The following is a 26,812-nucleotide window of genomic DNA, read 5'->3' as shown; positions in this document are numbered from 1 at the left end:
GCGAATTCCCGCGAATTTGCGTTTTTTTTTTTTTTTTGTGTTCGCCCGTGTTTCTGCCAGTTCGCGAGGGTTTTGTACACTTTCGCAAATTGCGAACTTACCTGTCGGGTCGCAAGTTTCGCGAACTCTTTGTTTCTACGTGTCCAGCCTGTTTGGGACACTCTTCTTCATCACTGCCACTCTCTGTCACCACTGCCACTCTCTGACTACTCATGCCACCCTCTGGCCCACCCATGCCACCCTCTGTTTCATCACCACACCCTCTGGTTGTCCAGTGTACATTATTTTCGGCAAAGCAAAGCACACCTTCCCTGCCTCAAGTGACCTGAATTAATTTGGGGCTGATTCATGTGTCACAGAATATTTTTTTAGCTGGCACCTGCTTCCTTAGTGCGCCCTGATTAGTGATCTTTTGCACTTGCTAAGTGCTTTCATTGTTGCAAAATTAGTTACAACACCTGCCCTGCCCCAACTGACAATAATGAATTAGGGGCTGATTAATGGATTTTAACTTCCAGCCTGGCTCCTGCTTGTCTCCCTTAGCTGTAATTCAGGACCTTTGTGGCATATGTGTAACTATTCTGAGGTTCAGAGCAGGGTCACATACTAGTTTCAACTGGCAACTGAACTCTGGAGGGGCCCCTCAGGAAGCACTCCAGGAAATGGCTACTAATGATGAGCCTGAACTTTTGAACCTGGTAAGTAGTTACTTTCAGTTTTGCTAAGATCGTATTTCTGCAATTTTGCACTTATTCGCGGGGCGCGAACTCACGCGAACAGTGCGAGCAGTGCGAGCAAAATCCGCTGCTCGCGGATTTGCGGATTTTGCGGGAAATTCGCAAATCTCGCGGATTGCGGATTTCCCGAAAATCCGCAAAATCCGCGAGCGGAACGGATTTTCCGCCCACGCCTAATCCCAGTGCAGAACAAAAAGGTTTTCAAAATTTTTTCTGAACCTGAGGTGGTTCTCCTCCAAACGGAGAGCGTCCGGAAGATTGTTCCCAAGTTTTGCAGCCTGTAAAGAAAAACGCCTGCCCCCGGTACGGATTCTCCTAGTCCTGGGGATTACCAGTAGGTTCTTATTACTGGGTCTTAGGGTCCTACATGTTTAGTAGGGACGGAACAGGGGTAGAAGGAGGTCCAGTCCAGAAGTAGACAGGGCTTTATGTACAATAGTTATTGCCTTGAATTCGATCCGTTGTTGTACAGGTAGCCAGTGAAGTTGCCTCAGAGCTAACTTGGCAGAAGATCTTCGTGGGATGTCCAATAACATTTGGGCAGCACAGTTTTGGATGGTCTGTAAGATCTTGATTGTCCCCTTAGGTGCCCCTAGATAGACTGTGTTGGAATAGTCTAGGCGTGATAAGATCAAGGATTGTACTAAGATCCTCCTGGCCTCAAAGGGGAGTAGCCCTAAGTGATCTCATGAGGGCATATCCAGTCCCTGCTACCTTCCGAGCTTGAACCTGAAATTTAAGGGCTAGATCCAGCCAAACTCCTAGGCTTTTAATTTGCTCTTTGGGGAGCTGAGGCTGCCCCAAAGAGTCCGGCAACCACTCATCCGCAGAGGTAGGTGGTTTATGTCCCAGCATCATGACCTCTGCTTTAGCTCCATTCAGCTTCAAAAAGGACTCATTCATCCACTCATGGACTTTGTTAAGACAGGAGGATAAGTTGTTCTGCGACGACTCTTGCCCGGACAGGGTGATGATAAGCTGAGTATCATCAGCATAGGTTACCAATTGCACTCCCCAGGGTAACACCACCTCAGCCAAAGGTCTCATATAGATATTAAATAGAGTAGGGCTGAGGGATGAGCCCTGGGGAACACCGCATTGAAGCTGTATTGGTGGAGAGACAGCATCGGCCTCAAACACAGAGAAGGTACGGTTGGACAAGAAGGATTGAAGCCAACTCAGTGCGGTCCCAGTGATACCTACATTACTCAGTCTCTGAGTAAGAATCGTATGGTTAACAGTATCAAAGGCCGCACTGAGGTCTAATAGTAGTATGGCCGCACATTTCCCTTCATCCAAGATCTTCCTTGTTTCCTCAACTACTGCAATAAGGGCAGTTTCAGTGCCCTGTTTGCACCTAAACCCAGTCTGGGTGGGATGTAGTAAGTTGTAATCTTCGATGAAAGTAGATAGAAGGGAATTTACGTGTTTTTCGGCAATCTTACTAACAGTTGGCAACAAGGAGATAGGACGATAGTTGGCACAATCATCAGGGTTGAGGTTGGGTTTTTTTAATAACGCCCTTACTCTTGCCTGTTTCCACATAGGTGGAACTACTCCAGCTGCCAAGGAGGTATTAATCACATCCTCTATCACAGGAGCCACTGTGCCTGAGACCAGATTAAGAACGGTTGATGGAGCTACATCACTTGGTGAACCTGATTTCAGGTTCCCCAGAAGCACTTGGACCTTAGCTCAGTCTAGCGGAGAAAATTGCAAATGCGAAAATGCATTTTTAGCATTGTGGCGGGCGGTGCAGAGTGCACCGCCCGCCACAATGCTAAAAATGAAGGATGTGCCCGCCACTGTGGCGGGCACATCCTAATTTCCCCAACGGGACCCCTGCCCTTATGGCGGGCGGTCCAGAATACCGATAGGGTGGCGGGCTGACAAAGTCCGCTCGTCATCCTAATGAGGCCCATAGTGTTCAGTTAATTAGTTAACATTTTTCATTGGTTTCTGTGGTTTTAGTTTAAATTTATTGGTTGAGATACGTTATTGGACATTTTTAGCAGTTGCTTTTTAACTAGGTAAATATTTGTAATGTTTATTGAATGTTTATATTTATGTTATTTGTTGATGTTTAAATATATTTGGTAATACATGTAATTTAAAAAATGTGTTAGTTAGTGTAATTATATTATTATTTTTAAAATCATTTATTATTTTTTATATATGTTGTTACAATTTAGTATAATTATTTGGCTTATGATAAATAATTAATTAATTGTATTCAGTCTTTATTTAGGGGCCCATTACTATGGTGGGCGGACATTGTCCGCCCGCCACTGTTACGGTAAACGGGACTGACCGCCAGAGGTACGGTGATCCTGCGATGCCAATTTCGGATGAGCTCACCACCCTGGCGGTTGCATCCTGCATAATATGCATTGTTGTCGGGCGGTGCTGTCAGCAGCACACGCCGCAATGCACAAAATGCATGTTGTGCATTGGCATGCACAATGTGACAGGCACCACGCGGTGCCTGCCAACTTGTGTATGCCAAGGAAGGAGGGTACCATACGTACCCCCCAAGTGTACCAACCAATACCCTGGGGTCCCACAACGGGCCCCCAATTTCAAAGACCGCATTCCTTTCCATATTCTCGCATGCATCATAATATGGATGGCTGTGCCTTATTATCTGCCTTTTCCACCCGGCCGGCAATCCGACCAGCGGAAAAGCGGTGGACGGTCTTTCCATCCACCGCAGTGCCCCTCGCCATACTAATATGGCGGGGGTGTCACAGCGACATTTGGTGGCGGCCCTAACGGTAGTATCGACATTATTTAAATATATTTTAGCGATATTTGTGTCGTCTATATTAGTGTTCTCAATATTTTTGTTGTGTTTCATTATGATTTTATTTTATCGATATTTCTGTTATCTATATTTTTGTTGGCGATATTTTTATACTCGATATTTACTTAGCCGATATTTTTTTCTTGATATTTGTGTAATTTCTTGTTTAAGTATAAGGTGTCGATATTTGTGTGTAATATATATTTACCGAAATATTTTTGTAGTTCAGTGTTTTTGTAGTCCCAACATGACACATGACATATGGACTTGACTGGATTATTGGCTCCTAACACCCAATCTGACACATTGGATTGACGATGTACAACATTTGCCACGTACACTGTCCGACCACTCACCGGTCCTTCTGCGGCTCTGTATTCCCAGGGCGGGTAGAGTGGAGCAGCATTGGAGGTTTCTTTAGACAGCCCTCCGGGATGATGTATTCCGATCTGAATTATGAATGGCAATACTGGAGTATTTTTACATTAACAAAGGGAAGGTAAACTCATGGCCACACTGTGGGAGGCCTTTAAGGTGTTTATAAACATGCGGTAATCCTCAAAGACCTGCTGCGTACATTATCCCAATTAGAAAAGCGGCTACGGACGCAGATCAAACCTCAGTATCTCAGAACCCAGCAAACCAGTGCGGGGAATGAGATTTTGATATCAATTTATGATCAATTTAATAACTTATCTCATTCATCTGTTTTGGACCGCTAGTATCTGTCATTGAGTAAAAGACAACCCCTGTATCGGTTTAGACAAACCCCATTAACGGACGCCACTCGGAAGAACCACTTACAACTGATAAAGTTTAAAAGTTTTATATAAAAGTCAAAGTTAAATGCAAATACAATCCTCTCGGGATCAAAGTATACAAAAGAATACAAAATCAATTCCACATTCAGCAATTTAAAGCTTCGATGTGAAGTGGTTCCTTGGCGTCTTCTACAGAAAGAGAAAAAATATCACGTTAAATCTGTCCCTACTCTATGCTATGTGACATCCCTACTTCGTTAGTTTCTTCCCTAAAAAGGTGTCAGCAGTTTGACTCCCAAAGAAGTTCAAACTCTCTTAGCCTCTAAAGGTAACTTAAGTCTAAGAAGCAGTACCCTTTCTGCCTACCCATCCGCTGTTCTTAAGGGTCCTCGGCCTACTGCTCTCTTGCGCTCTGATCTCTCTCAGCGCATCTGCTCAAGTCATCTACCCTTCGCCCTTCTCTCTCTGAGCTCCCTGCTGGGCTATTCGCTCGTCTTCGCTATCTTATCCCCGGGGTGCTGTCCCTAAAATACACAATCACAGTGTGGGTGGAACGCCCCTTGACGCCCACCACGGACTTTCCCCGATGATGTCAGCTTCTGGCTTCTTCCATTGCTTCATCTCTTTCGTCGTCCGTTAAGTTGACCTTTCTTCTTTAGATGTCATCTTCATCTTCTTATTGGCAATTTCAATTGACACTTTCAGATCAGAAATCATATGAACTTAAACAAGACTTTAACTTACGACTGCTATTCTTTGACCTTATAGGTCCTGTGAATGGTCATTCAAAAACAAGTCTCAAATTCTTAGCGCTTCTCATCACGTTCAGGCCATAAACCTTGTCCAGCGTTGTCACCTTAAATCTAACAAGTGCTAGACTTCTTGGCTCTCACGTCCACATCAAGCTATTTACGACTCCTGTAAGTCCGCTAAATTATATACATCGGACTGTGTTCCTGCTAACCCTCGGTCAGTCAGGTTAGAATCACAAATGACCTAAACCTTTCTAGCGTTCTCACAGAAAGCCTTCTACACAGTATAACCTTTAACACACATTATATATTCGTATTTAGCAAAAGTCTGTTACACATATATGAATACATTGTACATAGAATATAAACTACGTAAGCATAACTTCATATCATCATTCGCTATATCGTTTTATATATGTTCTACATATTTCTTCACGTTTCATTTCTCGCTGTTTCTTCGTTTAAAGTTACACACGTACATGAATTCTACTTTGCACGTTTTTACATTTCGTAAGCATTTCTACACCGTCTCTACATCAGCCCACTGCATATACGGGCCTTCTAAATCTAATACATGTTCTAAAGTGAATATAGTTACGTTTCCTATATTACTTTGATTACATCGGTTATCTATATGCTATAAGTGTCGATTTCACATTACGATATACGTCTCATTCCTACGTTATACAATGTGCTTGTAAATACGGCCTATACATAATTTCTATTCAAAATTGCGCTCTCTCAGTCCCCCCTTTGATGACTTCTAGGAGTCATCACTAAATGCAATTTGAATAACACCTCTAAACAGAACTAGTTACAATATTCCCTCTTTTCATCGTTTCGAGTGCTCTTAAGCTTTTGTACTGTTGATCTTGTAAAGCAGCTAATCTCCTTTCCTGCTCTCTCATTGTTCGTTGTAACTGGTTCGACCTATACCATTTATATAATTTTACTAAACCTAACAATGTGATTATACAAATTAATACTATCAATATAGGCTTTATTATGTACCATACTATGCTTTTCCCAAGGTTGGCAAACCAACTCCCAACCTTTCCTACTCCATGACCAACTTTTTCCCAAACATTTGTTTTTGATAAATCTTCGATCTCTTGATGAATCTGTGTAATGTTCCGTATGACTTTCTCAAGTTGTTTTGAATTATCAGGAATATAAGTACAACATTCCTGGACCTTCAAAGCCTTGCAAACTCAGCCTTCTTTTGCTAGCAGTACATCTAAAGCAAGTCGGTTCTGAAGAACCATTGCTCTAATCGACTGCATCTCACCTTCTACCAACATTAATGACCCTGCAGTACTTGCAGATAATCTATCCACAACTGTAGCCAGTCTCCTGATCTTAACATCGTTAAGTATTAAACCTAACATAGGAAACATCGCTCCAAATACATCTCCTACTACTTCTGCATCTCCTACTTCCCTTTTCGGTCTCCTCGAAGCCTTTCCTTCTATTATCGCTACATCTTTTGCATGATATATTTTGGGGAAGACAATTGCCAAGTAACACGATCCATACCAATTGTCAGGTAGTTTTACATAGGCATTTCTTCCACATACAAAATACACATTCGGAATAGCTTGCATTCCTTTCATAAAATCTTTCGTATAGTACTCTAAACGAAAAGCATGTTCGCAATTCACTTCACCTACAAATACACTCTCATAATATGTCTTGCTTCGAGTTAAACATAACTTTCCTTTCTGCGTCCTATCCAATGCTATTGGACCATTGCTACCTTTCTTTTTATGTGCCTTCTCTTCTTCGGTCCAATCCGTTTTCCATTGTCCTGACATTTTTAGAATCTTCTGCCTTCTGTATCTATCGTCTACTTGTCCTATGAACTTCTTCTCTACCTCTGATACTTTGCAAGTTAGATTATTTCTGCGTGCATATGATGTATCTAGTGTATCCCAAGGAAGAAAGAATTTAGCTAGTCTATCCTCCTTTTTCCCCATAAGAGCAGGTCTCAAAGTCGTTATAGGCTTTACATTTGCTATTTCATTATCGCTCTCATGTCCTATTATGTAAGATATTGTCACTACTGTAATTATGAGAAATATCACTACTACTATAAGTGTACCTACTATACATCTAGCTTTTCGGTTTGGGTTGCCGTTCTCCATGTTATCAAAACAGCGTAGCTCCTTTTTTTTTTTGCGAAAAAGTTTTCCTCCTGCAGTCTTTGTTTGCTTTATTTGCTTTCTCAGTCTTTAAAATGCTTTTTCCCAACAAAGTCTCTGTTTCGCAACAATGTCTTTCTCTTTTAGCAACGGACAACCCTAACCCTTCTCCGTCCTCTAAATGTAATCCCTAATTTTATTCTTCTTTCCACTCGGCGCTATGTTATCTTCTTCTTTATAACTTATGTACAAAAGTCTTTAAGTATCAACAATTATTCTCGCACCTGCAGCTCGTGCAACAAGTTCCAACAACTCAAAACGAATGACTATCTTCTTCCTCCGATATTTGATGACCAAATGTTGGAAATTGTAATTTGTTTAACACTAAATTTTTAATCCGACTCAAGTATGGGGGTATGGGAAGTGTGAAAGTCAGTAACCCCTCAGTCTCGAGTCCCGGCGTCAACATCCATATCTCCACTGCCACAAATGGATCGAGATCGATTACTTTCACGCTCTTCACTCTCCCAGATTTCTGTCCCCAAGACATCTGCTAGATAAGTCCACTCTGGGGTGGCGTACCTTCTGCAGGGCACACGTACCCTTCTCGATCTTCTTGGACTCTCTGTTCCTGAGTCTGTCGTTTCTTCCTCCTGATCCGATTCTTCAGCGATCGGGACAAGTGTTCTTTCTTTCTTTCCTTCCGAACTTGGCCTTTTCCTTCTCTCCGGCCAACTGGCTTCGTCACTCCTTGTCTTTCCACTCCTTGTCCTAGGACCCGTCTCTTTGTCACTCTCAATTTGTTCGATATCTGTGTCGGACTCCCAATTGCTTTCTTCTCCTGAGGCGACTTCGGTCCCACTAGTGTCCTGACCTTCGTCGTCCTGTTCCAACACAGTTTCAGTTTCTTCGATCACCTCTACAGCTTGGCTTTCCCCCTCTATGGCTTCTCCGCTTTCCGCTGGATTCTCATCCGAGAGAGGAGCTGTTTCTTCTGGAGGTGTTGGCACTCTTCGGGTGTGTGAGGCATGTATCCAGTTCGGCAGACCTCCACACTTAACTGCGGTATTCGTCACAAGTATAACTTGAAACGGTCCTCTCCAGCGCACATCTAAGCAGTTCTTTCTTACATGCTTCTTCACCAGGACCCAGTCTCCCGGACTCAGGTCGTGGCACAAGTCTTGTGCTGATGGAACCTCTGCAGCCTGGACCTGGAGGGACACAGAATTAACGGCATCAGATAGTCCCTTGCAGTAGTCCAAGATCAAATCGTCTGTGATGTTCACTAGAGCTGCAGTCGGAACCGATGGCAATCTCATAGCTCTCCCCATTAGCACTTCATGAGGAGAGAGACCTGTTCTTCTATCTGGTGTGCTACGTATGCTCATAAGAACCACTGGAAGTGCGTCTGGCCAACTCAGGGATGTTGCTGAACAAACTTTGGCAAGTCTGGACTTTATCGTGCTGTTGATTTGCTCTACAATCCCTGAAGCTTCTGGTCGATAGCTGCAGTGTAACTTCTGATCGATATTCAAGGCTGAACATAGCATCTTCACTATTTCGCTGTTAAAGTGAGTTCCTCTGTCCGATTCCAAAGAGGATGGCACCCCAAACCTCGGTATTAACTCTCTAAGTAACAATTTTGCTACTGTAAGTGTATCGCACCTACGTGTAGGGTAAGCCTCAACCCATCTAGAAAATATGCAAACAATCACTAAAACGTATCTGAGTCTATTGCATTTAGGCATTTCTATAAAATCAAGCTGCATTCTATTGAAAGGCCCCCCAGACCTCCCAATATGACTCAATGTGACTGGTGTTCTCTTTCCCACGTTTAGCTGCTGACAGATCGCACATCGCTGACACACTGCTTCTGCCGCTACTCTAAACTTGGGTAAACCACGTTTGTCTGAATACTCTCACCATAGCATCTCTTCCTATGTGTGCTGATCCATGCAATTTCCTCGCCATTGGACTAATAAGTTCATTTGGTAAAACTGCTCTCCCATCGGCAGATATCCAGAAATTCATTTCGCTTCTAGAACAACCAGCTGTTTCCCAACTCTTTTTCTCATCATCTGGTGCATTTTCCTGAACACTTCTCAATTCATCCCACGTATCTACAGTGTCTAACAACATGGTCAATTCAGTTCTTTCTTGGATTCCCCCCACCTTTATATCAGTGTGAGAATATCCCTGTTCTGCACAATAACGCGCTACTTCATCTGCGTAGCGGTTTCCTAGTGACACAAAGTCAACATTCTTTGTATGGGCTGCACATTTGACCACTGCTATGGCCATCGGTTTTTGCAATGCCTCTAACAAAAGTCTCACGAATTCTCCATTCCTAATAGGAGAACCCGAGGAGGTCATGTAACCTCTTTGAGACCATAACTGCCCGTAATCGTGAACTACCCCGAAACCATACTGGCTATCGGTGTATATGGTGACTCGAAGTTTGTCGCCCGCTAAGCAAGCACGAGTCAAAGCAACAATTTCAGCTACCTGAGCGGAGTGTACTCCTTCCAGGCAAGCGGCTTCTATTACTCTCGTAATTGTGCAAACTGCATAAGCTGCTCTCAGCTGACCGACATTGTCTCTTACACATGAACCATCAACGAAGAAAATTTCATCTGGGTCAGTCAATGGCTCATCTACAATATCGGGTCTCGGTTTGGTGCATAGTTCAGTCACATCAAGGCAGTCATGATCTGTACAATTTTCATCATCCACCTCATTTGGAAGTGGCATCAAAGTTGCAGGATTCAAGACGGAGCATCTTTTTAGGGTCACATTCTCGGCAGCCAGTATGACTTGCTCGTAGCGTGTGAGCCTGCTATTTGTCAGATGCTGAGTCTTAGTCCTGGTCATTAACAATTCTACAGAATGCGGTACATACACCTCTAACTGGTGACCCATGACCACGCTTTCCGATCTCTCAATGCTGACACCCGTTGCGGCTACGGATTTGAGACATCCGGGCAACGCTGCGGCTACTGGATCTAATGTAGCCGAGAAATACGCCACTGGTCTACGCGCATCTCCATGGATCTGAGCTAAAACTGCTAAAGCGCATCCCTCTCTTTCGCAGCAGTAAAGCAAAAATGGCTTTGTGTAATCAGGCATTCCTAAAGCCGGGGCACGACATAAGTCCTCCCTTAGCTGCAAAAACGCCATCAAACAATCTTTGTCCCATGGTACCGGATCACTTACTCCTTTATGCGTCAGTTGTAATAACGGTTTTGCCTTCAGTGAGAAGTTGGCTATCCACTGTCGACAGTAACCAACCATACCTAGAAACATCCTGACTTCTCTTTGTGTTGTAGGCGCGTTCATTTTCATGATCGCCTCTATTCTGTCTGGAGACACCTTCCGCTTTCCCTTTTCAATCCTATGGCCCAAGTATTGCACTTCAGTTCTACAATATTGCAACTTACTTGGAGACACCTTGTGTCCGTTCTCGGCCAAGTGATTTAACAAGGTTATGGTGTCTTCTTTGCAAGCTTCCTCAGTTTCTGACGCAACTAGGAGGTCGTCTATGTACTGGACTAGAACCGAATTCTTGGGCAGTACTAGACTTTCAAGGTTTCGTTTTAATAACTGGTTAAAGATCGATGGGCTTTCTGTATACCCCTGAGGGATACGACACCATGTTAAAACGCGATCTTCCAGCTTAAAAGCGAAAAGATACTGACTCTCTTCATCTAAAGGAATCGAAAAGAAAGCTTGGCACAAATCTATCACAGTAAACCATTCAGCTTGGAACGGTATCTGAAATAATATCACTGATGGATTCGGTACCACTGGACAACATGAGACAACAATATTATTAATCTTTCGAAGATCCTGTACTATCCTGTATTTTCCACTAGGCTTCTGCAAACCCATAATCGGGGAGTTACATGGACTACCCACGATCTCCTTCAGTATTCCCTGTTTAATCATGGATTCGATCACAGGCTTTATCCCTGCAATCGTCTCTGGAGTCAACTTGTATTGTGGAGTTCTTGGATACTCCGCATTGGCTCTTACCAAGATTTTTACTGGTTCCACTCCTTTAATCAGTCCTATTTCTTCTCCAGTAAAATCCCACACCTCATCTGACACTTTCTCTCTCAAATCCTGTGGAAGTTCCTCCACTGTTAAGGTAGGATATAGTTCCACGCACTCTTGCGAGTTTACAATTTTAAAATCGGCATCCTCATCATTCGTCTGTACTTCTACTCCTTCAGGTGTACAATGTATTGTGCAATTCAGTTTGCACAATAGATCTCTTCCCAGCAAACACACAGGGCTAGAATCACAGATCACAAACTGATGTTCGTCACTGTAATTCCCTATTTTTACTGACACTGGTTCTGTCAGAGGATTAGTCATCCTCTTGTTTGCAACTCCTACCACCTGAATCGTCTCTCCCGATATTGGCAAACCTGGGACTACCGCTGATCTCAACGTAGATCGAGTAGCACCCGTATCCACCAAAAAGGTTGTAGGACATCCAGCCACTTCAGCCTCTACGTATGGTCCTCTCTGATCTACTTCCAGGGCTGCTCCTAGAGTACAGTCTTCCTCCCTGTTTACTCGTTGCCCTGTAAGAGGATCAACGTAGTAACATTCTTCTCCTCCTACAAACAATGGCATTTGTCTATAGGTTTTCCCTCCGTTTGTGATGCGAGGTGGTTGAGGAAACGGGGCTCGAGGAGTCTGAGTCCCCCCTTTGATAAACTTTCCCTTCGGGGCTGCGGCTCCCTTAACCACGTTATTCTGTACCTCTTCCTCCTCTTGTTCTAATTCTCCTGTCTCAACATTGTAAGGACACTCGCGTCGCCAATGTCCCACTTCGTTACACTGATGACACCTCGTTGTCCTTTTCAGTGTCGCAATATCCATTCTCGGTCTCGGTCTTTCTTCCTCATCTCTGCTCTGATTATTCTGTTTCTTTACTTGCGCTCCTGTTCCCTGTTGCCGTTGTCCACCCTTTCCAGCTGCTTGCATTTGTACCAGCATTAACTTCTCCTTGAGTTTCTTAGCTTTCGAATCTATCTCATCGCTACAGTACCTTGCATACCTCAGGATTTCGTCTAAAGGTTTGTTCTGCCAACAGATTAGATGCTGTTGTATCATCAGGCTTATGTCTGGTCTTAGTCCAAGAACAAACTTCGACACAAACTGTCCTATGTCCTTAGGATCCATTACATCTAACCCACTGTACTGCTTGAATGCTTTCAGCAATCGCTCATAAAACTCATGGACTGTTTCCTTCGGCTCCTGAGTAGTTCGATCTATCTTAACCCAGTCTATATCGTGCACTGGCACTTTCTCTTTCAGCCACGTTATGACTCTTTCGTATTTCTCCATGACTCTGACTGATGGACAATTCGTCCGGGTATCTCTCGGAGGCTCACAAGTAGGCCATTCAACACTAAGCTTGCATGCCGTCCACAAATCTCCGGGTACTACGACATCGAACAATGTGTTCAAATCGATCCACAGTACCTTCGAGATCTTCACGAATCTTTCTACCTGCTTGTACCACTCAACGGGATTTTCTCTGAGCTTTGGGAAGGAATTAGTAAATGCCGCTAAATCCCCCCTACTCCAGGGTACATGAACGTAATTTCCGTTCGCGATTTCTCGCAATGGGAATGCTTCCATTCGCATTAGGTCTGTATCCGGGGACCTTGTAAGTGAACTCCTTCTTACGGATCCCTTTTTAGACCATCTTTCCTCCCATCTATCCAGATCTCTCCATATTCTAATACTCTGAACCAATTCCCTTATGTGTACCTTCAGCGCGATCGTTCTACGCTCATCCAGATCCTGATCTGAGCAAGTTAGCCTATGGTTACCCTGTAAAGCTTTAGTTCGTGATAGGTCTATCATATATCTATTTGCCAAATTCGATAAATTTTCATGAGCTGACCTCGCTCTCCGAGTAACATCCTTGGATAAGAACAATATTTCATCTGGTGCGTACAAGTCCAATCTCTCGATTGCTACTGTACCATCAATTATTTCATCTAAGTCTGATTTCAAACTCATCACGTCAAACCGTTTTGCTTTTATTTCAGCTCTCAGTATGTCAGTCCTAGGTGGTTCGCTCATACCCCTCTCACCTCCACTATGCGCCCTACGCCTGAACACAGGTGAGTTATGAGGAGTTTTCCTTCCATCTCTTTGTTCCCACCTCTCTAGATCCCAAGCCTTTCCATCTTCCCGTGGGGTGTGGTGGAACATTACTCCATCCCCCATCCCTACATTGCGCCTTTTTGGCTCGGTTTCTCCAGATACGAGATAGGATCCACCGTTCTGTTCAAAATCACTGTAATTCGCTTGCTGTCTGGTATCGCTCAGTAAAATGAAAGGTCCTCGCCGGTCTTCCATGTTCCCGTGATCTCGTTCTTGATCACCAGAAGTATGGCGAGACGTTTCACGGCTCCCTACGTTGTCATGACTTCGTCTACTATCGCCGGATGCATGTCGAGACGCTTCGCGATTCTCCATGTTTCCGTGATTCCAATGTTGCACTGTTTCACCCGGGGCATGGTGTGTGCATCTGAAAGTATTACGGTACTCCTGCGTCCTTTGTTCTCCTTCACTAAAGGTGACGCGAGGCACTTCGCCACACCCTGTACTCCTGTCGTCGCACATTTGCCTATTGCCGCTGATAGTAGGACAATTATTTCCTCTGCTCTCCTGACTCCCTCTCTCCCACTCCGGGCTGCTTTCTCCAGCTCCACAATGAGAGAGAACCCGATTATCTTGGTCTCTCCACTCAGCTCCTGTTTCTACACTTTTATTCCTACTCTCCTCGGCCGTATCCCAATCCTTCAGGTATTCCCTTAATTCCTTAAAGGACTTCGGTTTTGGTCCCCTTAAGTCCATTGGCCCTCTTTGACGCCCATGTTCTACCCAGGGACCTACTTCGGTATCTAATGGGGTACTCCGACTCATCGGTGCTAATATCTGTCTCTGAGGATTCATCATGGTATTCCTATTCTCCATCTCTGCCCTTTCCCTGTCCCATCGTGCCTGTTCCTCCTGCTGGACCCCTTCTGGGTTGTAGATTGACACAATAGGGCCTATGGTAACCGGTACTTGTAGAGCATCTGGCATTTGGTAAGACCTTGCATGTTGTGTTTCTGGCATTTTCTGGACCACAAATCTTCCCACTACTCTCTGTTCGGAACTAGATTGAGGTACCTCCTCCTCTTTCTTGGCATCCCACTCTGATACTGGGATCGATTTATATTCTCCCCACCTAGCTCCGTCCTCTTGTGGTAATATAGGGCTTGCGGCCCCTCCGCTGTATGGAGGTGGTCTATCTGTCAATAGCCTCTCTATCAGTTCCTCTTCTGTCTCGCTTTCCTCTTCTTCTTCTAGAGGTTTCCTCTCTCCCGTAACTTCTAGCATCGGGTACAGTTTATCTGCTTCTATCTTTTGTACTCTCCATTTCTTAGCTTCATCATGCCATTTGGCATCCTGTACTGCCTTTGCCGATCTTCTCACTCTTTCTTGGCGCCTCTTTACGCTCTTTTCGTGTGCTGTTCTAAACCATACACTAAGTGCTTCGAACTGTGTTGGCCTCGGTAGAGGTCTTGTTGCAAGCATTACCGCTTTTAGTTCGTTCAACACATCTAGCTTAAATGTCCCAAATCTCGGAAACGCCAGTTCCTTATTCCCTTCAGTTAGCTTATTCCACTCGGAGATCCATAGTATCGAGTGCAAGCCTACATTCACTGCCATATAATAAGCTGGTGTGCCTTCTGGTGGAGCTTCCTCTCCGGCATATAAATTTCTTCTATTTCTCCTAAAGAGTGCTCTTAAACTCTTGAAACACTTCATTTTCTATAATCTACAATTTTTCCTTTTACTCTTCCTTGTTTACGTCCCACTGACAACCAACCAACCAATCCCTACGCGGCTCTTGCTAATCGGCCTATCTCAGTGCGACTCTAAGCTGACCGACCAATCTCAGCGCGACTCTTCGCTGACGTCTGACAAACTAACCAATCTCAGCGCGGTTCTATGCTGACGTCACTCGTTCCCTCTTGCAGCAATTCTCCTTCTTTCTCAATTAGTCTCACGATTTCGTATGCGTTTTCATTCATACACTGAAAAATGACTACTTCCGTCCAAGCGATCACTTTTCTCTGACTGTACGGCCACAGTCTAACTGTAATTGCCACCTCAACTGGCACAGCGTCTTTCCTCTTACGGTCGGACACTTGCCTCAACTGATAGGTTACTTACACACAGTAAACGTACGACCAGCGTCCGCTACTCATTCACTCATTCATACGCTCCCCCTATCATCGGTCTGTCGGGAAATCAATGGTACCTCATGACCCCCTTTCAATGGTAGACAAATTACTCTGGGTGTTCGATACACCCGGACCACTTAAGTCCTTCCCTGGAGCTTAAGATTTCATCCGGTTGCGCGCGCTCACAACCTTCCCTCAATCACACTACAGGCATTCAACTCCGCTTGACATTACAACACAGGAACAACATAAAACACCGCAATCTTACAACGCATGACCCTTATACTCACTCTCGACCGATTCTGCTGCTTTTCTCTCGACACACCGTCAGCACCGTCTTCGGCTGGAATTCTTCTTCTGGTCGTCGATGACTTGGGACCTTGGGGTAAACTAAACCTGGCCTAGGTCGTCTTCCTCAAGAAGATAACCATCCTCTGCTACCAACTGCGGGGAATGAGATTTTGATATCAATTTATGATCAATTTAATAACTTATCTCATTCATCTGTTTTGGACCGCTAGTATCTGTCATTGAGTAAAAGACAACCCCTGTATCGGTTTAGACAAACCCCATTAACGGACGCCACTCGGAAGAACCACTTACAACTGATAAAGTTTAAAAGTTTTATATAAAAGTCAAAGTTAAATGCAAATACAATCCTCTCGGGATCAAAGTATACAAAAGAATACAAAATCAATTCCACATTCAGCAATTTAAAGCTTCGATGTGAAGTGGTTCCTTGGCGTCTTCTACAGAAAGAGAAAAAATATCACGTTAAATCTGTCCCTACTCTATGCTATGTGACATCCCTACTTCGTTAGTTTCTTCCCTAAAAAGGTGTCAGCAGTTTGACTCCCAAAGAAGTTCAAACTCTCTTAGCCTCTAAAGGTAACTTAAGTCTAAGAAGCAGTACCCTTTCTGCCTACCCATCCGCTGTTCTTAAGGGTCCTCGGCCTACTGCTCTCTTGCGCTCTGATCTCTCTCAGCGCATCTGCTCAAGTCATCTACCCTTCGCCCTTCTCTCTCTGAGCTCCCTGCTGGGCTATTCGCTCGTCTTCGCTATCTTATCCCCGGGGTGCTGTCCCTAAAATACACAATCACAGTGTGGGTGGAACGCCCCTTGACGCCCACCACGGACTTTCCCCGATGATGTCAGCTTCTGGCTTCTTCCATTGCTTCATCTCTTTCGTCGTCCGTTAAGTTGACCTTTCTTCTTTAGATGTCATCTTCATCTTCTTATTGGCAATTTCAATTGACACTTTCAGATCAGAAATCATATGAACTTAAACAAGACTTTAACTTACGACTGCTATTCTTTGACCTTATAGGTCCTGTGAATGGTCATTCAAAAACAAGTCTCAAATTCTTAGCGCTTCTCATCACGTTCAGGCCATAAACCTTGTCCAGCGTTGTCACCTTAAATCTAACAAGTGCTAGACTTCTTGGCTCTCACGTCCACATCAAGCTATTTACGACTCCTGTAAGTCCGCTAAATTATATACATCGGACTGTGTTCCTGCTAACCCTCGGTCAGTCAGGTTAGAATCACAAATGACCTAAACCTTTCTAGCTTTCTCACAGAAAGCCTTCTACACAGTATAACCTTTAACACACATTATATATTCGTATTTAGCAAAAGTCTGTTACACATATATGAATACATTGTACATAGAATATAAACTACGTAAGCATAACTTCATATCATCATTCGCTATATCGTTTTATATATGTTCTACATATTTCTTCACGTTTCATTTGTCGCTGTTTCTACGTTTAAAGTTACACACGTACATGAATTCTACTTTGCACGTTTTTACATTTCGTAAGCATTTCTACACCGTCTCTACATCAGCCCACTGCATATACGGGCCTTCTAAATCTAATACATGTTCTAAAGTGAATATAGTTACGTTTCCTATATTACTTTGATTACATCGGTTATCTATATGCTATAAGTGTCGATTTCACATTACGATATACGTCTCATTCCTACGTTATACAATGTGCTTGTAAATACGGCCTATACATAATTTCTATTCAAAATTGCGCTCTCTCACCAGCTACAAAACTGTGTTGCATTACTGGCAGAGTTTCATAAGGCACCAGAAGGCGAAGCACACGAGCTGGGAAAATACGCAGTGGCCCGCAGATACAGGGAAGGAGAGAGACCAGGCTGCACACTTGCAAGAGTGCTACAGCCCCCCAGGGGTCAGTCTTACATTGCCACCCTCAAAAGCCCGGGTGGCACCTATATCACAGACACCATAGGCATTCAGAAAAAAATGCTAACGTACTACATGGATTTGTACTCAATGCGTTTGACTACAGACGAGTTGCCCAATAACAGGTATTTAGACGAGGTGGCCTTGGTGTGGCTTGATAAGGCATACAAACCATTTCTGGATTAACCCTTTACGGAGGAGGAGATAGTCCAGGCCATAGAAGCTATGAACGGATCCAAGGCACCTGGCCTCAGGGCCGGACTGGCTGCAGTGGGCATTTCCCTGGTGGGGTGCCAGGGTGGGGGCCGGTCCTGGGCCCCTAGGGGGCTGTTTTTGTTCCTGTTCCTGGGACTGGCAATATCGGTCCCATGTAACACAATCAGCCGAAACCGGCCCTAGCAAACAGCTCGGCTGCACCCCCCTTTGCTCCCTTTCCTCCTGGGGGGGCTGGCCAGGCAGTTTGCCAGGGCCAGTTTTGGTTCCCAGTCTGGCCCCTGTCTGGCCTGGATGGTTTCTCAGGTTGTTTCTAAAAGGCATATAAACACCTATTGGCCTTTTAGAGACTTATGAAAAAGGGGTCCTGCCACTTACACTCCGCGAAGCAGTCATAATACTGCTCCCCAAGCCGGGAAAAGACCCGTTGCAATGCAGTCCATATCACCCACTATCACTATTAAACTTCGACAATGAGATTCTGGCCAAAATGTTAGCCACCAGAAATTCACTACTGTTAGACCAAGTGATATCGCCAGCCCAGTCTGGATTCGTCCCCAGTAAATCTACGGCCATGAATCTTCGTGCCCTTTTTGTGGCACTCCATAGAATCTCGCCATCGGTGCCGGCGATTGCGTTGATGTTGGATACTGAAAAAGAGTTAGATTCGCTGGAATGGCCATTCCTGCAGGTGACTCTGGGTAGGATGGGGCTCCCACTCGGATTCATTGCACTTATTAAGCTCTCAGCCTGCATGTGCTTAAACGGAACGCTAACAACAACTATGTTTCCCAATTGAGGGAAGGAGCAAGTGTGTCTGCTACCTCCCGTCCTTTTGTGCTTGTGCTGGGCTCATTGGTACTACACTTGCTGGAAAGACACCTTCACATGGGCCTGTAGTTTAAAACATTTGAGCACAAGACCCGCCGAGGCGGGGAATTGAACCCTGGTCCCGGGCTAGACGTCTGCATCAGGGTCTGCCGCTCTAATCATTGAGCCACACTTCTCCACCAGCGTAACAAAAACTAATGACCCGGATAAGTAGATGGTTAAAGCTGCTGCTAGGCATGGCAGGACTCATAGCCATTATCAAAATGGTAATATTTCTCCAATTCTTGTATCTATTTAACATCCCAATCCCACTAACTAAGGAATTTTTCGCCACACATTATTAATCCATCTGGTGTGAGAGGGGGGAAACAACCATGGGTTAGCTGGGACACTTTAACCCTTCCATACAAACAAGGGGGTTTCGAGTTCCAAATTTCTATATCTACTACCTGGCGGCTCAGTGCAGTAATACCCGACATTGGTGCCACCCGGATGCTAGGATACCATATACCAAGCCTGAGGCGGATCTGGTGAATCCACTCCGACTGGCTGCGAGACTGCCGGTTGGAATTCCGCCAGATCCACATGACACCCAGACAGTGTCGACGACCAGCTGGGCATGGAAGAGGCTGATTCGGGCTACAGGGCGCACTTTTTATATTCATCTGCTCTTCCCATAGCGCGGAATACGAGGCTGCCCATTATGCAGGAAGCCATTGTTAAACATACTCTAACTAAATATTCTCTGAATGCCATTGGCGACATATTACCTGACGGGCATGCCTTCTTAGGAACTGGAAGGACGCACGTTTTAAAGACGCGCCCATGATGGATCACTTTGTGTTGAGACGGATACAGAGGTCACTAAGGGCCCAGGTTCCCAGTTTGCTCTAGAACCAGAGGACTTCCCGCCATTTTCGTTAATAATCACGGATTCTGGGGGTGAACATTCAATCTCTAAGATGTACAAGGGAGACCTGGCATTACTCCCTTCTAGGGATACAGGGACCAGGACCGCATGGGAGAGGGACCTGGGGCACATGCTCACTGATTTTCAATGGCAATACTGTTGTACACAAACACGCTGGGTATCCCTCTACCATCGACACAAAATATTGCATTTCAACTTTTTATGCTGGACCTATATTACACCACTTAAAATGCATCACATAGACCCCTCCCGCCTCCACAACTGTCCCAAATGTCACGCTCCCTCTGAAGATTTTGCACACATGACGTGGACATGTGAGAAACTGGCTAAGTACTGGAGGACCATATTTCTGGAGCTATCACCCATGACCCAAAACGCACTTACACCAAACCCGTTATTTGCACTACTTGGGTTTGTGCACACAGTTCTCAAAACAATGCGTCGATTAACAGCCATACCACTCATTCTAGTCATGAGGGAAGTGGATTTACATTGGGGGGGTAGGCACCCACCTGACCAGAAGGCATGGCTTAATAGTCTGATATATTGCAGCACAAACAGCGACATTTATGCACAATCACATCCCCTACCTTAAGGCCTCGGGACATTTGGCAGCCAATATGTACTTATTTACTTGAACCAGAGACCTCCATCGATACACAATCCGGGTCATATTGGGAGGCACCAGAGTTCAGAATGCCGGGGGATACGATACGTATACATCTGTGTAATAGACAATTTCTTGTTGACACTGTACCTGATAATATCGACCTTAATATGTTTGGATTGTACTACTGTATATAAATTGGATGGTTTGCATGATCAACTTGTAACAGCCTACTGATGTATATGTTTGCTACCTTCATTATTGGAAAAAAAGGAAAAAAAAGTTGAAAGAAAAATAATTGTTCCTCAAGCAAATTCTTACAGAAATCTGTGATAGCATGAATCCTACTATAAAGAAGATGACGAGACTACAGAGAGGTAAATCTCTACCAAACAAGGGTACTTCCTCTTAGCTATATGAAGTAAGTGCTTCTTTGTTTGGTGGCGATGCACTCATATTCCTCGGCATGAAGGATGCATCACCAAAACTGGAGGGAAATGCGTTGGAGTGCCTTTTGGTAAGCCATTCAACATCCAGGTAAAAGGCATGAAGACCTTTGCATACAACTAAGCTGGGCAGGGAGGCCCGCCTAATTAATAGAAAGGTATTTCGGCCCAGGAGAGCCATTACCTGGAGCCCAGCCACAATACAGTAGGGAAGGGGGGTGCATTCCGCCCGCTCATTGGCCCGATTTTGGCCCCAGGAACCCGATCTCCCAGGGCCCGGCCTTGAAATGCTGGGTGCCACCCAGGGCACCCAATCCGCAGCATTGGGGACCACATGCGGGCCTGGAAGGGAGCCGTGCATCTCCCATCCTTTGCTGTGCATGGGCCGGCCTGAGGACAAATGGTGGTGCCCAGGCATGGGGGATCAGCGTAGTTCCCTGGCATATTATTCAATGTTGCAAGGGGGGGGAGATGGTGGTCCTGGGGCTCTTAGGAGCAGGAGGAGGGGGGTCCACAGTGCCCCCCTCCGATATTGAAATAAAGCCCCAGGGAGGTGGTGGTCTCTGGGGCTAAAATCAGGCTTAAGAGGGGTCCCCCTGTGCCCCCTTGCTTCTATTTTTAAATGCCTGCATGCCCACAGGACCAGGCCTACCCGGGGGCTTTTATGTGAACAAGCGCGGGAGACCACGCTTATTTTTTTTAACTGCTGCCATGGATTCGCTGCTCCGTCATGATTCTACTGCAAATAATTTTTCTTAAAGTGTTTTTTTGGCCTGGCGCAGTCCCCAGGACTAGAGCTAAGGGGTCAGGGTATTGGGCCCTTTTTCTATTTTTAAAATTATTTCTAGAGCTCGGCTGGCTTCGAGAGAGTGAGTATTAAGGCCCTTTCGGTCCCTGCCGGTTCCCTGCCTCCTGTGGGAAATGGCATTGCTTTCAGACACAGGGAGTTGCTACATATGCAGCTCCCTGTGGCCCAGACATTTAGAAACGGAGGAGGGGGGCTGTGTGGCCCCCTTCCCAAGGCCAATTTCAGTTCCGGACACCACATCCCACGGGTCTTGCCATGGTTTCCTGGGTGGGACCACAGGGGGAGCCTAAAGGCCCCTGTCTACAGTGGGAGCCTGCTAAACATGCAGCTCCCTGTGTCTGAAAGCAATTTGTCTGTTTCCCTGCTCACTTGATAGAGGGCAGGGTAACAGATGAATGCTCCGATTCCAGCAAGCAAGAGCTTTTTCGCAGCTCTTGCTTGATGGAAGCGGAGAGCTCCCTGTGGCTTGGCGAGAGCGGTAAGTCTCCCACCAAGCCACAGCAAACAGCTATGTTCCGGGGCTGGGCACCTCAGGACATAGCAAGAGCCTGCCCAGTGGGTGGTTGTCCCTAGGGCCATATATCGCTTCATTAGTGGGGCCCTGGCAGCCCCCTCCATGTAACACTCTGCCCTGGGGGAATGGCGGTCCCGGGGTTGTGGGAAGGCCATGCGGCCCTCGTTAAATGCAATAAATTGCCCCTGGGAGGTGGTGGTCCCAAGAGCTGTTAGGGGGCTGCACAGGCCTCGACGCATTAATTTAATATGACTTGCCCCATGGAGGTGGCGGTCCCTGGGGTGCGCCCGGGTTAATCGGGCCCGTAAGTTAAATGCAATAAATTGCCCCTGGTAGGTGGTGGTCCCAAGAGCTGTGAGGGGGATGCACAGGCCTCGACGCATTCATTTAATATGACTTGCCCCATGGAGGTGGCGGTCCCTGGGGTGCGCTAGGGTCCATCGGGCCCGTACGCATATATATTTTGATAGTGCCCCGGGGAGGTGGCAGTCCCCAGGGCTAAGAGGGGGTCATGTGAGCCCCTCACATTTTTTTTAATATATGTCTCAGGGAGGAGGCGGTCCCTGGGGTGTGGGTAGTGATGTGCCATCATCATCCCCACATATTTATAAGTGCTCCTCCCCCCGGGACCTGGCCCACGCAGGAGCCCATGCATCTTTTAAAAATATATTTTTCGGCGGGAGCTGCGATTCCAGCACAGCTCCCGCTGAAAGTTAGTTTTTTACAAAATGATTTCTTTTGCCCTGGCCGGTCCTTCTAGGGCCCCCAAGAGGCCTAGAGGGTCAGGGTATTCCTGTTGTGCCCCCTTTCTCATTTTGTTAAACGTTATTTGTGGGACTCGGCTCAAGCTGAGTCCCAAATTGGCTGCCAACACTTCTTGGTTTGAAGTGTTGGTGACCATCAGATCTAAGCACGAGATTGGGAGAGTTTGTGGAGCCTGAGCGTCCCTATATATACAATTAGGGTTTTCTCTCAATATCTCAAAAACTACTGAACGGATTTACGCCAGTTTACCTTCTGGACCAACAGCTACCCTTCTGCTAAATGTGGTGTAATTTTGTTCAGCAGTTCGGGCTGTAGTCGTGTCTAAAATCTGTATGGAGTTAAAATGGGGAAAACACGTTTTGCCCTCCCCCTTTTTCACAGCTCTGGCTTGATGGATCACCACTAAACTTTCAAGACAGCAGCTCAAGTGAGCATCATATTAGTTTTGAAAATGTTACTAGGAGTCATAAAACAATGCCAAAGTTCTTGGCATCTTCTCCTATGGAAACTGGGTCCTAACTATTTAATTTAATTTAATTTAATTTGCGGGTTTCTAACACGCTAGAATCGACTCCCGAAGGAGTATCTCTGCGCAATAGACTGCTGGGGAACCCGTCCTGGCTTTCCCTGTGAGAAGGTCCCTACTGGGTATATTCAAGGTGAAACCAGGTATGTTGGGGGCCGTTGTGGAGATAAGGCAAGCTAATGCCCAGAGTTGCCGAGTGTGATCCCTGGTTAGAGTAGGCACCGAGGTGAGAATTATTGAGTCCGCTGACCCTGGTCCACGACCACGACCTGGTCCGACTATAACTACATACTGGCGACCAACAGTAGGTTTTATATATATGTGATTTTTTGACTTAGGGGTGGGTTAGTGCATTGTGGGGGAAGGGTTTTTTTAGGGTTATGGTGTGGGTAAGGGTATTGGGTGGTTAAGTGTGTTCTTAGAGTTTAGGGGTGGGTAGGGCATTGGATGGTAAGGGTGTTTTTAGGTTTTAGGGGTGGAAGAGTTTAGGCGTTAGGGATTGATAAGAAAATATATATTTTTATATATAGGGATTTCACTTACCTGAAATATACTTGGCGTGGTAATGGCATATGCATGGTAAAGACTTGCGTGGTAAAGACATTTGTTTTAATGTCATACAACCGTTGAACGTGTATGTCCAGTCCTCTGTGATATGACTGTTAGAAAGGTATTACCACCCTTCCTTTATATTGTGGTTAGAGGTATATGCCCTGGTTTTCATGATATGGTTATGAGACGATTGTGTTGAGCGCACTAGGATTTGGAGGGGGCTGTCAAAGGCCAGACCTAATCTTCCGAGTTATGGGTAACAGTGGTTATAAGATCTCTACATGGTAAGAACATTGGAAAGGTATGCGTACACACCACACCACGACAACTAGAGGGATGAGCCCAGCAATCCACTATAGGATGGTGATTGTGAGGATGCATTCCAGCTCCCTACAATATGGATCACAGGAGGCATGATCACTGCTCCATGAATAGACCTTTAGTGTGCAATACACATCCTTCCGTGATAGCCACACTCAACGATACTGGTACAGTAATGAAGGGGTACGCTTGCCGCAGCAGGTCAGGGTTAACAGTGAGGTCATGTAGCTAGTTACAAGGAGACATGCCGAGTCTAGGATAATACAGCTGTCACAATTATATGTGTGTCCTTCAGTTTACGGTTATGGTTATCAGGAATCATTCCTAGCCCTAAAGAATTGTAATCGAGAATCCCAACCCTACAGTATGTGGTTATGAGGACTACCTTTCCTGCTTCCTAGCTACAGCTAAGGTAATCAGAAGGGTCTGGGGGGGGGGGCACACAGCATTCCAAGATGTGGTTTTGGGTATCAGGTAGCATGCTAAGCCCTCCGGGTAGTCATGAATGGCACTTCAAGTTGTGGATATTAGTGTGGCCACCAGCCTTTGGGTATCACCATCAGACGGACAAAATGCAGGCAAAGACCTGACTGTCACATCAAGGTTTACTTAAGGAACAATGGGGTTTTATTTACTTCAGTTTTCTTTTAAATGCCTTCTTTGTCATCCTAGGCTGAAGATTATTAAGAAAGCTATAATGTTCTCCCCCTTACGTGGCTAGGGCTGTGCCTTTTTCTGATGACTGTGAGTAACTTTCCGGCATGTCTCTTTACATGTTGCCTGTACTTCACTTCTCTTAATTCTTTGATCTGAGTGCATTTGTTTGCTCCTGGTTACAAAGGTATTGTGATTTGTAACTTCCAAAGACTCCTGAACTGAGCTTTTAACTGAGCAGGAATGTACCAACTGGTAAAAAGATGCGGATCGTTGGCTCAAGGGTGAGGCTCGCTCCCCTTTCAGACCGCTTCCACTCACTCCAATCTAAGGTCACAACCCTACAGTTGAATCCTTATTCATTTTTAAGTCCCTTTAATATTATAGACACATTATATCGAATTAAATGCCTTGTGCAGGACAGTGTAAAAAATGTGACTGACAGACAAGTATCTATAATCTACTGCCCACCATAGCAACAATGCTGCAAAAATACCTTCAAGGAGCCAGATGATGGAGCCTGCTCTCTGGGCATGTGTGCCCTGGTTCCTGGCAATTTAGCATTATTCTTTGACAACTGAGCAATGACAATTGTACTGAAAACCAGCGCAAAAACTAAAATTACACCCATTAACCAACACATTACAATATTTTGTAGCAGTCACTCTCTACAAATCGTTCATTAAAAGGTACAAAATCGACTGCAATCAGAGATAAATTGCCCATCTGTAGTGCAAACTTACCTGGAAATTATAAAATGTAAGCGATGATGCTATTGCTACCCAGCCATCGATCATATTCTAGAAATTATAGAAAATCCAATGTGTTCAGAGATCGCAGCTACCTTTGGTGCAGCAGGTTCAGTGGCACTGGGACAGACTGTCCTGACGGGGCCTTTGACCCCCGGTGTTCCTGTAGTTTACTACACCAACAGTGGTCACAGGGGCACTTTTCCTTGTTTGTACCAATGTCCATGACATTCACGCTACATTTCTGGATGTGATGTCAGAAACATAATTAATGTTTAGTGATATTGATGATCTGTACAAAATGTCGAGCTGGTCTTATAAAGTAGACTATCAATGAGCTCTGCAGTGCCTAATTTGAGCCGGTGGTTTCTCGTGCTCGGGTCCTACACTTAATTGTCAGCACCAGCACTTATGACAGTCTGCACATGGTGCCACTGTCAGTCGAGATAAGGACTACAGTTGTTTATGAATTCAGTATTGTAAAAAAATGACTAAAACCTACCACCAAGGACGCTTTTATAGCTTAGGGGGCCTGGAATCGTCACAAATTTAAGAGTGTAGTAATTGGTGGTGTGCTTGCGCTGTCTCTGGCACCTCTAGCAGAGGCAAACCGTGGTGCAAGCTGCAGCAGCGGCCTGACGAGGCCCTGGCACTTAAAAAAAAAAAAATTAAGCACTGGAGCTCTGTAACTTTTTATTCAGGTCGGCACCAGAGTTACAGAAGATACTGCAACTCATCATTCTTTCTGTATTGCGTGCATAAGAGACGTACGATTTCCTACTCGGGAAGGGACACTTACCGCATACTTCAGCGGGCAAATACACAGAAATCAGGGTACACAGTAGCAGGAGTGGAAGCATGATTGAAGGAGCTGCCTCGTCGCCGTCTTCTTGCAGAAACACTGTTCCATTCCAGAAACCGAAGAGGTTTACAGGAAACACGGCTCACTAGCTCATCAAGAGGCGGGGCTGCTAAAGAGATAAAAATGGTTCATGTGTAGGTTGTGCAACTATGAGAGCAGCATTCTGCTAAAATCACAAAAGAGGAACTGAGAGAGAAAAGGCCGAGCTAGGGTGGTGTGCATCCGTGGCGTGGGCGGGTTTAGAAACCAAGGCTGGAGTCCAAGGGAGGCACAGACGATGCCCAGTGGGGTCTCCAGAAACCATTCTCTTAGGAGAAACACAAAGGATCACAGAGAAAACAGGCGGTATAGAG

At 45.3% G+C, this 26,812-nt stretch overlaps 1 protein-coding gene across 4 annotated transcripts in view; it reads right to left on the bottom strand.

Annotated features, from left to right (window-relative positions):
• The window catches only part of LOC147729103 (uncharacterized), a 471,563-nt gene extending 444,968 nt beyond the window's left edge, over positions 1–26,595 (bottom strand). For 3 of the 4 annotated variants that reach the window (XM_086959390.1, XM_086959391.1, XM_086959392.1), the window contains exon 1: positions 26,397–26,553. In XM_086959390.1, the coding sequence (XP_086815516.1) occupies positions 26,397–26,457 (61 nt within the window). In that variant the 5' untranslated portion in view covers positions 26,458–26,553. Of the gene's footprint in view, positions 1–26,396 lie in introns of all 4 variants that reach the window. The other variant, XM_086959389.1, reaches the window with a different exon arrangement.
• Between the last annotated feature and the right edge of the window lie 217 nt (positions 26,596–26,812).

The sequence above is a fragment of the Lissotriton vulgaris genome, chromosome 2_2 (genome assembly GCF_964263255.1).
Source record: "Lissotriton vulgaris chromosome 2_2, aLisVul1.2, whole genome shotgun sequence".
Taxonomy (NCBI): domain Eukaryota; kingdom Metazoa; phylum Chordata; class Amphibia; order Caudata; family Salamandridae; genus Lissotriton; species Lissotriton vulgaris.
Note: the sequence above shows the minus strand (reverse complement) of the source record. Positions and strands in the feature narration are given on the sequence as shown.